The 14485-nt window shown below is 56.8% G+C and overlaps 5 protein-coding genes across 5 annotated transcripts in view; 1 reads left to right on the forward strand and 4 right to left on the reverse strand.

The window, feature by feature from the left end:
- Positions 1 to 14: 14 nt before the first annotated feature.
- Positions 15 to 1175, reverse strand: QBC33DRAFT_489181 (Alpha/Beta hydrolase protein; the record flags this gene model as incomplete). Its single annotated transcript, XM_060425444.1, has 1 exon — positions 15 to 1175. The coding sequence occupies one exon, from the start codon at positions 1173 to 1175 to the stop codon at positions 99 to 101; it is 1077 nt and encodes a 358-aa protein (XP_060285117.1). The 3' UTR covers positions 15 to 98.
- Positions 1129 to 4048, reverse strand: QBC33DRAFT_469443 (putative signal recognition particle receptor subunit alpha protein). Its single transcript, XM_060425172.1, has 3 exons — positions 3482 to 4048; positions 1919 to 3421; positions 1129 to 1850 (listed from the first exon to the last, which is right to left on the reverse strand). The coding sequence occupies exons 1-3, from the start codon at positions 3710 to 3712 to the stop codon at positions 1605 to 1607; spliced, it is 1980 nt and encodes a 659-aa protein (XP_060285118.1). The 5' UTR covers positions 3713 to 4048; the 3' UTR covers positions 1129 to 1604.
- Positions 3919 to 6690, forward strand: QBC33DRAFT_618431 (protein transport protein yif1). The gene is made up of 7 exons (XM_060432709.1): positions 3919 to 4405; positions 4464 to 4665; positions 4724 to 5049; positions 5103 to 5263; positions 5707 to 5887; positions 6003 to 6082; positions 6167 to 6690. The coding sequence occupies exons 1-7, from the start codon at positions 4133 to 4135 to the stop codon at positions 6666 to 6668; spliced, it is 1725 nt and encodes a 574-aa protein (XP_060285119.1). The 5' UTR covers positions 3919 to 4132; the 3' UTR covers positions 6669 to 6690.
- A 3149-nt stretch (positions 6691 to 9839) lies between these two features.
- Positions 9840 to 10880, reverse strand: QBC33DRAFT_513823 (uncharacterized protein; the record flags this gene model as incomplete). Its single annotated transcript, XM_060426007.1, has 4 exons — positions 9840 to 9873; positions 9946 to 10594; positions 10657 to 10779; positions 10853 to 10880. The coding sequence occupies 4 exons, from the start codon at positions 10878 to 10880 to the stop codon at positions 9840 to 9842; spliced, it is 834 nt and encodes a 277-aa protein (XP_060285120.1).
- Positions 10881 to 13350: 2470 nt separating this feature from the next.
- The window catches only part of QBC33DRAFT_513824 (uncharacterized protein), a gene marked incomplete at both ends in the record, with an annotated part of 1989 nt that continues 854 nt past the window's right edge, over positions 13351 to 14485 (reverse strand). Inside the window, 2 exons of the mRNA XM_060426008.1 lie at positions 13351 to 13507; positions 13656 to 14309. Of these exons, the coding sequence (XP_060285121.1) occupies positions 13351 to 13507; positions 13656 to 14309 (811 nt within the window). The remainder of the gene's footprint in view (positions 13508 to 13655; positions 14310 to 14485) is intronic.

The following is a 14485-nucleotide window of genomic DNA, read 5'->3' on the forward strand; positions in this document are numbered from 1 at the left end:
CGTTAACCCTTACGTCAGACCAGTTCAGTGCTATGCATATTGTTCCCATTCTTGAATTTATTACGCTCGAGTTCTTCCAGTTGCTGCCGGGGGTACGTTCACCCGGCAACCCAAGCAAGGCCCTCCAGCATAGCCCTCTCCGCCTCGAGTGCCCTCGGGAGGTGCGGCGCCTTCAGCCAAAAGGTATGAGGCCACCCGCGCACCACGTCGACCCTGACCTCCACGCCAGCATCCCTCAGCGCCCTGGCATAGCACACCCCGTCCGAGTACAGCACGTCGTTGGTGCAGACCTGCACCCACGTCCGCGGCAGCCCCGCGAGCAACCCCGCCGGCGCCTCCAGCGGCATGCGCTCCAGCCCGTCGCGCGCAACCGCCCTATCCATGCGCCCCAGCAGCGAGTTCCGGAACGACGGCTCCGAGGCGCTCGTGTGCAGCGCCCGCAAGCCCCGCGGCACGTAGCCGTCCACCCCGCGGAATGCGTCGCTCGTCACGGGGCACCGCAGCACCACGCCGTTCACCGTCCCGGCCGCCTGCTGCTGCGACACCAGCGCCGCGAGCTGGCCGCCGCTCGAGCTGCCCACCAGGATCACCTTGGCGGATGGTCTGGCGCCATCATCGCCACCGCCGCAGTCGGAGTGGCGGGCGACGGCTACGACGTGGGCGAGCGCGTCGGCGCAGTCGGACACGCACGTGGCGGCCGGGTGCGCCGGCATGAGGCGGTAGCCCACCGAGAAGACGACGACGGAACCCAGCTCTGGGGATGACGAGGACAACTCGGCGACGATGCGCCGGCAGGTCAGGTCCTCGCTGTCGGCCTCGCCGACGACGAGGCCGCCGCCGTGGATGTAGACGACGACGACGGCGACTGACGCGCCCAGCCCCTCTGCCGGGGCTGGGGAGTCAGCGCCTTCGTACCTCAGCACGGGGATGGGGAAGCCGTCGGCCGAGGAAGGGACGGTCAGGGCGGTCGTTTTGACGGCCGCGGACAGGTGGTGGTCGCGCGAGCCGGGGGCCATGGCGTTGGCGGATAGGGCGCGGCACTCGGCCGCGTAGGCGGGCTGGCGGTCTAGCGGCGAGGCGTACGCCGGGCGGGGCTTGTTGAGGCCCGCCTCTTGTTCGTATTTGAGCCATTCTGGGTCAAGGGGGGGTGCGGTCTTGAGGTAGAGGGGGTCCATGGGTGGAAGGGAAGGGTGAGCCCGTAGACCGGACTCGAATTCGTGATATACGGGAGGTCGTCTCAGGTTGGCACAGGAGGTATGGTTGGTTCTTAGTCTTGGCAACGGCCATAGTGAGGCCTTATATATCTACCTGTGCTATGTACTGCGGTAGTCGAATCCGTTGCAGTGACTAGTGGTTGACTAGCAGCACTGGTAGTTCTATCTCACAGGTGGGAATCCATTTAACCGACGAGCTGGCGGGCTTTAACCGCGAAACTCAATTCTTGCTCTCAGTATCAGAGGAGAGGTTGAAGGAGGGTTCAACACAATCACCGATCTTACAGCTGTAACTTCATTTAAGATTTTAGTACAGGGTGTGGACTTGGATCCAAGTCACTAGCAGGTGAGGTACAAAATAGATGCATCCATCGACCAATGGATATCTTATTAGTTATTACTCAAGAGCTTCTCAACCGCCCATTTGACAGAGAAGTTCCTCAAGTCCGAGTAATGCTGCCCTACACCAACAAAGAGTACAGGAACATTCGTGGCGTGGACAAGGCTCACGAGAGTGCCGACCATGTTCCCTACCGTATCACACTTGGAGATGATAAAACCATCCAGGGAACGGCCAGATCCAAAGGCGGCGTTGAAGTTCCTTGCCTGGGCAACCGAATCAGTGCCCACAAGCGCCTGGAGGAGAGTCAGTACATGTCAGATAAATTATGTAGATCGTGTCAGCTGGAGGGGCAAAGACATACCTCGCCAACCATGAGGATCTTGTCCGGCTGAGCGAACTTGGCGAATTTCTCGAGCGACGACATGAGCCTCTGGTCGTTATGCCGCCGGCCAGCGGTGTCAATGAGGACTACATCGTAGCCTTCCTGAGTGGCAAAGGTAACGGCATCCTTAGCCACCGTCGCTGCATCCTTGCCGTAGCCTTTCTGATACAAGTCGACCTGGCCGCCTTCCCGGACCGTCAGCTCCTTCAGGTTTCGCACGTGGACCGCCAGCTGCTCGACAGCCCCGGAGCGGAAAGTATCCCCCGCGGCAATCAAGACTTTGTACTTGTTTTGCAGGAGGAAGAAGCAGATCTTCGAAAGGTTGGTGGACTTGCCCACGCCATTGACTCCCACAATCGACATGACGTACGGTCGGCGCTTGCGTAGTGATGTTGCTGGCGGGGCTGTGATGGAGTCGATATCGCGCAGGAGATCGAGGGAGGATGTGGGGGTGAGCATCTTGGTGAGGGATGCTTCCATCGCAGCTTGTATCCTCGAACTGGTGCTCTCAAAGCTCCCCGTCTTAACTCCAACAAGTTCCTTCTCTACACCCTCGCATAGCCGTACCGCAGCCTCCCGGGCCACGTTCTTTCTCAACAAGTGGTCTTCCATCCCCTTCATAGCCTTGTCCAGGTCCTCTCTGGTTAGAACCTTGCCGCCGACGACGTTTCTGAAAAGGCTGCCGATCGCACTTAGGCCGGAGCCAACAAGACCGCCAGAAGACTCTGCCTTGTTAGCGGTGCTCTTGGCTGCTGCGCAAGCCAGAATGGAGTGGACTTCGTCGTCCAAATCCTTCAGCACGAACTTTCCCTTCGACTTAGAGCCCCACGTGGAAGAGTCTACTTCTTCCAAGGCCGCGCGGCCCGTTGGCTCGACATCGCTGTCGCCCACCCCGGCGTTCGCACCCGAGTAGTCCAACTGAACACCGTCGTCTTCGTCGGCGAGCCCGTCCGCGTCCCACTTCCGACCTTTCTTCGCCGCTTTGGCAGTCTTGGCCTTCCGCGCCGGCGATTCGTCCCCCGAAGATGCTGGTGCAGAGACGTTGTGCTGGGCCTTCCGCGCCTTCCTCGACATTTTTGCCAAGGGGTGAGCCTTGGCAACTAGCAAGTGATTACGGCCCGGCGTGGACGGCCGGGACATATCGGGCGTCACTATCGGCGCCGCCTCGGCTGGCAGGTCCTCCTCGGCGCCATTGTGCCTTGCGCCTCTGTATATCAGCCCCGGAGCAGGAGGCTCGTCACCCAGGTTGCCAGATATTATTGCCCCTTCCTCCAAAGTGCGGAGTTCCTTCGTGTCACCCTTGGACCCCGCATTCTCCAGCTCCTGCAATTGCTGGTCGAAGTACTCGTCAAAGTTGAGGCATTCCACGATGGTCGTGTTCGGCTTCGTCAACTGGTCGCCGTACAGCTTGACAAAGATGGTCTTGATGTTGTCGACAAGCTTGTCAATCCAGGAGAGATGGAGCAGTGATCTGTAAACGGCCTAGAGATATATCCCGTTTAGTTTCGTGACTGGATGGACACTACTGCAAGGAAAACTTACCACAAATATAACGCCGAGCTCCTTGACAAACGTCCATCGTAAAGTGTGTTGGTCGTACTTGTAAGGGGCATTGCTTGAGGCGGATTGGCCACCCTTGAGGCCAGCGGTGCTTTTCTCCTCTATGAAGACGTCGGCGATGAAGCTGTTGATGATGGCGGGGCTGACTGTCGCATAACTCCTCGACCAGAGGACGACCCCTGAGGTCGTCAATATCTCGAATGTGTCCAACATGACAATAGCTCCTCAGCGCGGCGATCTAGCGACTGGCACTCTATGCAGCAATGTCTATACTCTGTGGGCTGAGGATTGTCGTGGAAGGAGGAGTGATAAGCTATCTTAGCTTCAGGTGGTAGGCACGTGGTACTGTGGGATAGGAGTTTATCTCCATCGTCGTGGTGGCGGGTTGTGGATTTCCCCGAAGTTTATCCATGAACCTGGTCGACTGCGCGTCAGCAACCAGGGAGGAGGCAGGCGCATTCCGAGAAAACACATTTCCAGAATAATAAGCCTCGCCAACTCTGCCTACCTGCCCAATAACCGGACGTCATCTAGCACGCCCTAGAAGCTCGACACTCGAATCCCGTCTGACCCCCTACCTTCCACAGCTTCTCCAGATTCGAGCTACCCGAACAAACCCACTGTCCGGCCACAATGCAGCGTGCATCGTACGGACAATCTCCTCCTTTACACCATCCCGTCCCGCAACATGTATCTACAGTCCCTCAGCTGCGGTCGCCTCCCCCGCCAGTCCCGCAACCGCAGGCCCAAGGGTATGGGAGCCCGTACCCGCAACAGCAAGGGGCTGCCCCTCAGGGCAACATGTTTGGGCAGTACGGCAACTTTATGAACGATCCGGCAGCGCAACTGGCGTCTCAGTTCGGCCAGACAGCTTTCAAGCATGGGCAGGAATATCTTGAGCACAATGCAAGCGCCCAGCTCTAGCCTTCACCTTGGAAGACGCCATGGCTGACAAACGTGACAGGTCAACCGCTACGTGAATATCTCGGCTGTCAAGCACTACTTCAACGTCACGAATTCCTACGTCATCAGCAAGTTATTCCTCGTCCTGTTCCCGTGGAGGCACAAGCCATGGTCGCGCAAGCAGGCGGTCAGCCCTACTGGCCAGGATGGCTGGTATCTACCTCCGAGAGACGACGTCAACAGCCCGGATATGTACATTCCAGGTTTGTCGCCCTAGTTCTGCGAGAGGTATTAAACTTGTCGCGCTGATGTCGTGGCCAGTCATGTCGCTCGTAACATATATTCTTCTGTCCACCCTTATTGCCGGTTTCCGAGGGCAGTTCGAACCCGAACTTTTGGGTTATACGGCGTCAAAGGCAATGGTTGTGGTAATAGTCGAAATCCTCGGGCTCAAGCTTGGATGCTACTTCCTCAGCATTTCAAACCAATCACAACTCCTGGACCTGGTTGCGTACTCGGGATACAAGTTTGTTGGCATCATCACCACCATATCCATTGCGGAGATTGTGAATGGTGGTAAAGGGACTGGTGGTTGGGTCGGCTGGACCGTATTTCTATACACCTTTTTGGCGAACTCGCTCTTCCTGGTAGGTCCCTTGGAGCTTTCCTTTCATGGGGGTCGTTGCTAACACGGCGATAGATGAGATCGCTTAAGTATGTCTTGCTTCCGGAAAGCGCGGGCGAGAATCGAGGGCCGATGCAAACGGGAGACTCCCGATCGAAGCGAAACCAGAGGACGCAGTTCTTGTTCTTTTATTCCTACGTTGTACAACTGTTCTTGATGTGGATCTTGAGCAGGCAGTAAGTCTCAAGGGGCCTTGAGCGTTTGTAGTTAGGAGCTGGGGCGGAAGCGGAACTGAATCTTCACATTGGGGGGTTATAGCATGTTATAGAGGGGCGTGATTGTACACTAGAACTGATAATGAAAACTAAATCAACCAGAAGATGCAAGTGATCTGGGTCTGGAATGAAGATATTATACTGGCCTGAGTCGCTTGTTGGGTTGAACCTTAATTCGATGCTAGCTAGAGACCCCCCAGCCAAGGAACCTGGGTCGCATCATTTTTGGACACACTCAAGGAAAGCAGTTCCTTGGGGGTACATTTCTTAAGAATTAACGTTGTATCTTGTATACTCAAGCGACCACATTCAATTATCTTTGAAATATATCTCTTGTATTATTTTGAGGCTTAAAAGTGGTTTTTGCCTCGCTGTCCACATGTGCGACCTTGGCCTCCTGCAAGGCTGTACCCAGAAGAACTGGCCAGATCGACATATCAAGTGAACAAACTCGAGCTCTTAGAAATCTACATCGAGCCTTCAACCATGCCTCTTCCCTCCATCGTCTCAGCGACGGGCCAGTCAGCCGTCATTGGGGCACTCTCCAACATCCTGGCCCAAGCAATCACGGCTCATCGAAATGATGTACGCATGCTTACCCCCTCTCCCTCCCCACCCGCGAGTTTGATGATAGAGGGGAAACAACCCTACTGCTAGCTGCTCCACTGCTTGGGAACTTGTTATTGATGATGTTGCCCAGATACCGTTAGTCATTGATTGGGTACCGGTCTTCCAATTCTTCGTCTTCGCCTGCCTTTGTACGCCGCCGAACTTCTTATGGTGAGTATGAGTACCCGCCCGAGAGGACACCACCATCTCTCTCACCCAGAATGGCCCCTCGCGCGTACTAACACGCCTCCGCAGGCAAGAATTCCTAGAGCAGACATTCCCGGCCTACCACGCGGCGCCGACCGAGGAGGCCATCGCGTCGGCAGCGGCGGGCGACGACAAGGCGCTGGACCGGTCGGCCGCTGAGGGCCACCTGGTCGAGCCGCGCCTCAACGCCGGCAACACGGCGGCCAAGATGGCGCTGGACCAGACGGTCGGCGCCGCCGCCAACACGCTCATGTTCTCGGTGTTTATGAATGCCGCCGCGGCCGCCACGGCGCACAGCAACCGTGGCCCCAGCAGCCTTGCGTTCCTGCTCAGCGGCGGCGCGTTCGACTACGGCCGCGTCGACTGGCGCGCTGTGGCGGCCAAGACTCGCGACTCCTTCTGGGGCCTCATATTTGCTGGCTGGACGTTCTGGCCGCTCGTCAGCCTGTTCAACTTCACGCTTGTGAGGGGCGTCGAGGCGAGGAACCTGGTGGGCAACCTGGCTGGTGTTGCTTGGGGGGTCTATATGAGCTTGTTCACTGCTCGCTAGGGGTTGGGGGAATCGAAATGGGTGGGAAGGGGTTGGGGAGGGCGAGATGCACGACGGCGAGCTAATGCTTCACTTTTCGCACAATTTACCTCACCATTCCATACTACGAGACGCCGATACTGCTCGACATGACTGCATTGGATAAAGAGGGGACGACGGCGTGTATTGACTCATGCCACTACTGATCATCTTAGATACCCCCAGCTTAGTCCCCCCAGTCGCACAGTGAGAAGAGATCTTCCGATATTGACCCAAAGACATTCTGTACCCAGAAATAGCAAGAACCCCATCGGCATAGGTAGTTTAGCCGGGCAATCAACTGCAAAGAGGACAGTTCAAATACTGTCCCTGAGAGGCGGCCCACTGGTTCCAACACGTTCCGCCGAGGACATGGTCGCAAGACAGAACTACAAGTCCCTCCTGGTCAGCACCCTCGTTCCGCGCCTGCAGCCCTTCGATCACCAGCTCGCGGGCCTGGCACATCGTAGAAATCACAACTGGCCGCGTCCCCTAGCCGGTGCAGGGATATTCCTGGATATCTAAACATCCTCGAACACCGCCAATGTCTCCCCTCTCAATCGCCAGCTCCAATCTCTCGCCAGCGTCATCGTCGGCATCACGGTCATCCTCCGCCGCCATCACGGGGCCGGCAGCACCCCCACCATGGGTATCCCTGCCGGTGATCTAGTGGTACTCAGACGGATTCCAGACACCCCGGGAGCGTTGTGGTCGTCGCGTGGCAAAAATATCCCCCCTAGCTGGCCGCCGTGGTCGGGCAAGTAGCCCCGTTGATCCTCGCGTCTCCGGTTCGAACCCTTGCCCGTGTCAGGGGCGTCCGGGTCGGCGATGTCGGAAGCCCAGATCACGTCGCCCGGACCTGCGTGTCTCATCAGGGCGTACTCGGGAATGCGGGCGTAATCTGCGGGCTCTCCGGAGTTGTTATGGCTGGACCTTTGCTCGTGCCGCGTGTTGGCGGGACCTGTGGCACGGCGCCGCTGTTCCTTCGAAAGGGTGAGCCTTGAAAGGCAGATTATAGCAGATAGAGAACCCGGACGTAACTCACGGCAAAGACGAAAACCTGATCCAGCCCGGCTGCTCAGAGGGCCACGATGATTCAGACTGTCTTGAGTACATCGCGACGAAGACGATGAAGAGGAAAGAGCGGCGGACGAGGAAGGGACAGGAGTGTCGGACGAGGGGGAAAGTACTCCTTTTTCTGACGGCCGAGAGCCTTCTTCTTCAACTTCACCCTTCTTCCCATGAATTCATGGTGCTAGCGCAGCGCAGCGTATCCTACTCGAGTTAATCCACCTCACCCCCTCAATATGGCTGGCGAGGAAGTCAGCCATTCGACGGGCAATGAAGACTCCGCCATTACAGCCCGAGTCGAGGACGAAAACTGCCCCTTACGTCTCTGCTCCTACGTATCTGGTCGGACTCATGCCCAACTTGCCTGATATTTTTCAGTCGAGGGGGAAGCGGCTCTTCTACGCATCGGCCGATCCACAGTCCCGCCAGACATATTGGCCAATCCTTCCTGCCTTGTCCGACTGGAAGATATCTAAGCCGCCTACGTGTCTAAGTCTCTGGTTCCTTCAAGTCGTTGGTAGATGGTAGGCCGGCGGCAGCCCTGGGGAAGAGACGGGTCGAGCATTGCTGGATGGAGAGGGACTTCGGAATCTGATGGATCGTAGTGGAGGCCCTGGTAGAGCATGGCTAGGCGACTGCTTCGGCAGGTTCAGAGAGAGGAGATAGTAACGGGAAGTAGGTAGAGTATACGGCGGAAAAGGATATTTCCGGATGTGTCCTCCATCACCGTACCAAAACGTCGGGGTTCGTCAGATATTGTCAAGGCGTGCAACATAGTCCATTCGTCTTAAGATCGAGCAGAGTCTATCTCCAGATGGTCAGCTACTGAGATATCATAACTGGAGAGCAGGGGGCTAAGAATAGTGTGTGTCTTTCTGTAGGGAGCGTGGACTTTCCTACGCGTATCTTCAGGGGTATCAGCTCCATTTGTGATGCTAGTGCATCACTTCGATGTAAAGTGAGGTAGTGGAAGGACCGGCCCACGAAGAGCAGACCATGGGTAAATAAATCAATTAAGGGAGCTGGTACTATAACAACACCGGCTGGTGCAGTGGTTCGGATGGGTGTTGAAAGACTCACCTACGACAGCCACCTCTGGATGACGATGGAGACAGGTGTTTGAGCCATGAAACAGCCCGATTTCCCCCCTTTTTTACCCTTTTATTTCCTCTTTTTACGCCTTCAATACTTGACGGTCATCCATGCCCTCTGACAATTTCACAGCCAGTATTTGCTGGGCCATCTCGTCCTCTGATACTGCTCAATATGCGACTGCTGGAGGGCTTGACATGATGAGGTCCTTCGTTCTTCCACAGGGCTACTCAAGGACCACAAGGATTCGAAGGGCATGTTAGAGAGCTTCAAGGTTCCGGCGCCACCGCCAAGTACAGACAGGGATATCCAACAAGCGAGAAATTGTTGGAAGATGGGCTGCATGGGACAGCTCCCATCACCCTCGCTGGGTATTTGTCATGGATGAGTAAACCACCACCCTACAGGCACCTGGGGATTGACGAGGGTCAGTCACAACCAATGTTTGCTTTCCCTGCTCGAGACGGAAGGCGTGTTTCGTCCGGGAATACAGGAAGGCAACGGAGGCGAGGGCATGCAGATGTCACTTATCACTCCAGAGCCAGACAAATGGGAATAGAGGTATTGCGGAATTGCTTGCTTGAATAATAATCAACACCCAGGTATTAGCGAGGGAACCTGGAGAAGACTCGTAATGGAGCACCTGATCGAGTTACCCGGAAGGAAATTCAAAAACAGCCTTGAACGAATATCCGAAACATAGCTTTTCCCATCTCTCCCTTCTCCTGAACCACCTATATCTCCGTTGAAATGTGACGAACCCAAATCGTAAGCGACCTTTTGCTCCTGAAATCATTTCCCGCCAATAGTCCGGATAGAGGCAGCCTTGCGACCTTAGTGATTTCCGACCGTCGAGACCGACTACGCCCCTTCTGAACCCTCTCGACGATTTCGGACTCTGGTTATCTCATTAGTTATTTTTCCCAAACAGATGCTTCTGGCTGATGACCTGAACGAGCAACTTACAGGAAACCCTGTTGGTTCATCGGCTTACACGAAAGGCTTCCGTCCATACACAACATAGCTACACAGGGTAGTTAGCACTCACCACACACACACACACCCCCGAGGCCTTATGTGGAAAGAAGGAACATACACGGGGAAGTAAGCCTGGATGTTGGGATCCGTAATCTCGGCCTTGACGGTGCTCAAGAAGAGTGCGGCCTGCTCGGGGGTCCACCTGAGGTAGGTCTTGATCTCCTCGCACTGGGCCTCGAGCAGCTGGGCGGACTCGACCTCGCTGAGGTACATCCTGGACAGGCCAACCTCGCGGTCGTCGACGTCGGCGCGGTGGGCCACGGGCGAGCTCCACCAGCGGCGGCGCACGAGCGCGACCTCGTCGAAGCCGGCGGCGGCGAGGATGTCGGCGTGGCGCGGGGCGGCGCGGGCGTCGTCGACGTGCTTGGACAGGTGCCGGGGGATGTCCTTGAGGGCGGTGCCTTCGGCCGAGCCGTCGTCCGACGTCAGCGGGCCGACCATCTGGAGCTCCAGCCAGCCGCCCGGCTCGAGGGCCGCAAGGCTCTGCTCCGCGATGTGGCGCCAGTTCCAGTCGAGGCCGTCCATCTCGAAGCGCGCCGCGATCAGGCCCTGCTTGCCGCGGATGCGTCCGTCGAAGCCCCAGTCGCCCAGCTCCAGGTTGTGGGAGAGGACCCGCGGGGGGTCCGCCATGTCCGGGGGGAGCGGGGCTGAGGACCGGGAGCCGAAGTAGTCGATGGTGTGGACAGCGACTCTGGGATTTCGCCGCGCTGGGGAGAGCGGGGGGGTTTCAGCAAAGCGCTGGCCTCGTGGAAGAAGGGGAGATACGAACCGATATCATAGACAAAGGCCGGGCTCCCAAGCCCGAGCTCGGTGATGCGGGTAGGGCGCTTGTCCATGGGCGCCAGCACCAGGCATCCGCCGAGGGTGGCATTCCATAGCTTGTGATAGATTCCTTAACAGTAGTTAGTGACGGCTTGCATGGCTTTGCGTAGGTAGCTAAGGGTAACTACAGTTGGTTGACTTACTATCTTTCCTGTCGTCTGACTGTTCCATCTTTGTTAGCTTTCTGATGGGGTGTATTGATGGGTTGTCACCATATACATATATATATACATATATGTATATATAACTTACAAACCCCTCTTCGAGGAGGGAGAATGCTGGGAGTCGAGTTAGGGGGATGTGGACCAATCAGGGGGGTGGGGGGGGGTGTCTCGGCTTACAGTTACGCCCATCGTTGGGTTCGTCGACGGCAAGCGACCCTAGATACCTTCACACGAGATCAGCTTCCCTGCATTCTGACCGAGACTGCCATGTTTTATTTTTCTCCGGTTGACCGTACTCTTGGTCCATGGATATATGGATCGTAAGCAGCGAATCGCGAGGCAGCGACGGCCTTGGCTGCCTGACCCCGGTGCTGCGATTGCCCTGTGCGGAGACGATCATGGCTTCCTCTGCATGTGGTGTGTAACTGTGAAACTCTGGGATTGTGTATGTAATATTTCGATGACGGGGGAGCAAAAGATGGCATGGAGTCGTGAGAGGAGACGGCTAGTATAGATCGTAGGTACTAATATAAGCCGGGGGAGAACCACAGGAGAGACCCGTCTAAGACATATCCACTGCGGGAGCGACCAACTGCAGCAGACCACCCATGCTGCCCGGGGTGGCGTCATGGTTTTTGGGCGGCGTCGACCACAGAGGGGAGTGCAACTCCCAGTGGGCGGAAGGGGGGATCAATGAAATTCATCGTTGGATGCAGGGGACACATGTCGCGGTCCAATGACCTGGGTTACTGTCACGCTGGCCACTATCCAGTCGCAAGGCTGCCGCCTGCGTGTGCTACGAATGTGCTGTATCCGAGCAGCTGCATCGTCCGCGGCAGCAGCAGAGATGGGCAGGGTAGATACCTAGATAGGTACATAGCTAGCGAGAGCTGAAAAAGAGGGGGACTGAGAAAAAAAAAAGCAAAAAGAAAATGAAGGAAGCGAAGGGGAGGTGAAGTAAGTGGTCAGTAACGGGAAGATCGCTGACGGTTGCGGCATCGAGTGTGGAAAGAAAGGAAAAAGGAAGTTGCGAAAAAGCAATTAAGCTCAGCCAAAAGCGAGATATGACACCACTCTCGCGCTGGCGCGACAGCCACTCAACCAAGATTTCCCAAAGGTGAGCCACTCAGCTCAGTCTACCACACGCCCACGGCATAGTGTGTAAGTATGTACTGGTAGTGGTCGATATATCAAGGTATTTTGTTCAGACCGGCCCAAGACGAAGCCCTCTCCTGCGACTCGAGCGGGGATTGGCCTGCTTGTTTCTGCTCTTTTCAGAAATACTTGCATACCTAGCCAATGCATTTTGGATTCGGCTCGTTCACTTCAGACTCGACGCGCCCAATGCCGTGCCGCCTCCTCCAAATGTTCGTGTGTCATGGTTGTGGTTCAAGGCCTGCTGCACCCTTGATCCAGCATTACCACCCAGTGGGCGCTAGTTCTAGGTACTGCAGCGGTTACGGGCTACTCAACAACGTTGACAACAGTGTCTGTGTGTGGCCTTGGCAAAACCCACCCCTCCACCTAAACTCTTCTCAGCTGCGTCGTTGCGTCGTTCGAGGTGCTCGATATAAGGTACAGACAGTGCCAAGAGATCAGCGCAGTAAAGCCTCACCGATCCGATTCTCACCGATACCCCGCACCCTGGATTCTGGAGTCCGGATGGGTGGATCAGGGCTGGCTGATTGATCACATTGATCATCGGTTCCTCCCCTCGGCGGCTGTCACCTGCCTCTCCATCCAACCGGAACCTTGCCCCTAACCGCATCGGCGGTCCATGGTAACCACAGCGAGCCGCATGTGCAGGACCCAATCACACAGGAAGGCAATCCCAGGAAGCCGCATCGCATGGTGGCGGCTCCGGCTGCGGTGATGCGATTTGAGACGCTTGTAAGCTTGGCCTTTTCCTTTCTTATTTTATCTTATTTTTACGAGACTATTTCCTTCTTCTTCCTCTCCTTCCCGACTTGGATTCCTTGCCATGGGCCTTCGTGGCGTCTGGGTGTACTCGATACACCAGTGGTAGATCCATGTACATACTTGTACCAGACACTGGATATACACTTCGTATCGCAGCACTGGTTTGCGTTTTAAGGTTGAGGTTGAAGTTGAGGTTGCAAAGAATTCCTATGAAAGGGGTTAACTTCCGAAGCCAACAACGCCACCCTGAGCGCCTACTCGTACATGACATGACACCCATCAAGATTGCAAAACGGCAAACCCTGGTCAGAGCCCGACTCGAGAACATACAATCGTGACTGGGCCAACCCTACCTACAAGGGGGCTTCCCGCATTTCCACAAGAATCAAATGACCCGCCAAACCGGTGAGGATCGCGAAAAAAAGAAAAAGAAAAAATATCGCGACAGGGTAGGTAGGCCCTGGTCTTCCTTCCTTGGCGATTTCCCTCCGTCGTATTGCCGACATTGGGATCACGGCAAGTCTGCCATGGAACCCCCGGTAAAACGCGATGCACCTTCAGCCACTCAACTTGTCGGCGCGTCCGGACGACGAATCCTCTAGCAGCCGGCTGAGAAAAGGTGTGGACGGGCACGGCTGAGCGAGACGAGGGGGGCACTGATTGTCGCCAATCTCCGCCTCCACCCTCTTCTTTGGGACTGGACTGACTGATGGCCTGCGTGCCGAAATAACATAGCTAACGGAGTATGGAGTAGTTAGTCAACGCGTCTGAGACTTGCAGTCAGGTGGTGGTGGTAAAGGGGGGGTGTGAGGAACAGAAGAAGAAAAGAAAGGAGGGGGAGAGCGGAAAACGACAAACGTACGCCGGAGAGTACGCCCTTATCTCGGGATCTCTCAGCTCCCTCCTGACCCGCCCAATCAGGGCGTCCACCCTCTCCTCGCTCCACCCCAGGCCATTCATGAGCCCGCTCTTGCACTGCGCGTCCAGCAGGCGGCCGTCGTCGAACTGTCGGCGGTACAGCCTCGCGACCTCCCTCTCCTTCTGGTCCCTCCCGTTGAGCTCCCCGTCCGCCCACCCGGGTGCCACGGTCCCCGGGTTGACGGGGCACCTCGACCTGGCCACGACGACGTCGACGAAGCCCACGTCCTCCAGCAGGCGGCCCAGGCCCGGCAGCGGGTCGTCGCCGGGGAGGCGGCCGCTGGAGCCGACGCCGACGCCGGAACCGGGGCCGGGGCCGGGCCCCGCGGCGGCCTCACGCTCGCGACGCAGGACCTCCTCGATCGCCGTCCCCGCCAGAGAGCCGTCGTCGGCGGTGAGGCGGCCGAACTCGTGCATCTCGATGCGGCCGCCCGCGCCGAGGCTGTCGCGGCACTGCTCGAGGAAGCGCCGGACGTCCCGGACGGACTGCACCGCGGAGCGGATGTGGATCAGCGAGTACTTGCCGACGTGGTCTGGGTCGAAGGTGCAGAACGGGGAGTCGAAGTTCCCGGACACGCACGTGAGGTTGTTAGGGCCGCTTTTGTATTTGGATCGGAAGTGGTTAGTTACTGAGGTCGGTGTGAAATTTTGTTTTTTTTGGGGGGGGGGGGGGGGGGGGGGGGGAAAAAATAAAAAAAAATATGCCCGGGGGGATTCAAATTTAAACCCCCAAAATTTTTAAGTTTGGGTTGTTACTGGGAAAGGGAAGGGAAC

Source organism: Phialemonium atrogriseum (genome assembly GCF_030411735.1).
Source record: "Phialemonium atrogriseum strain 8032-3 unplaced genomic scaffold QBC33scaffold_8, whole genome shotgun sequence".
NCBI classification, from domain to species: Eukaryota; Fungi; Ascomycota; class Sordariomycetes; order Cephalothecales; family Cephalothecaceae; genus Phialemonium; species Phialemonium atrogriseum.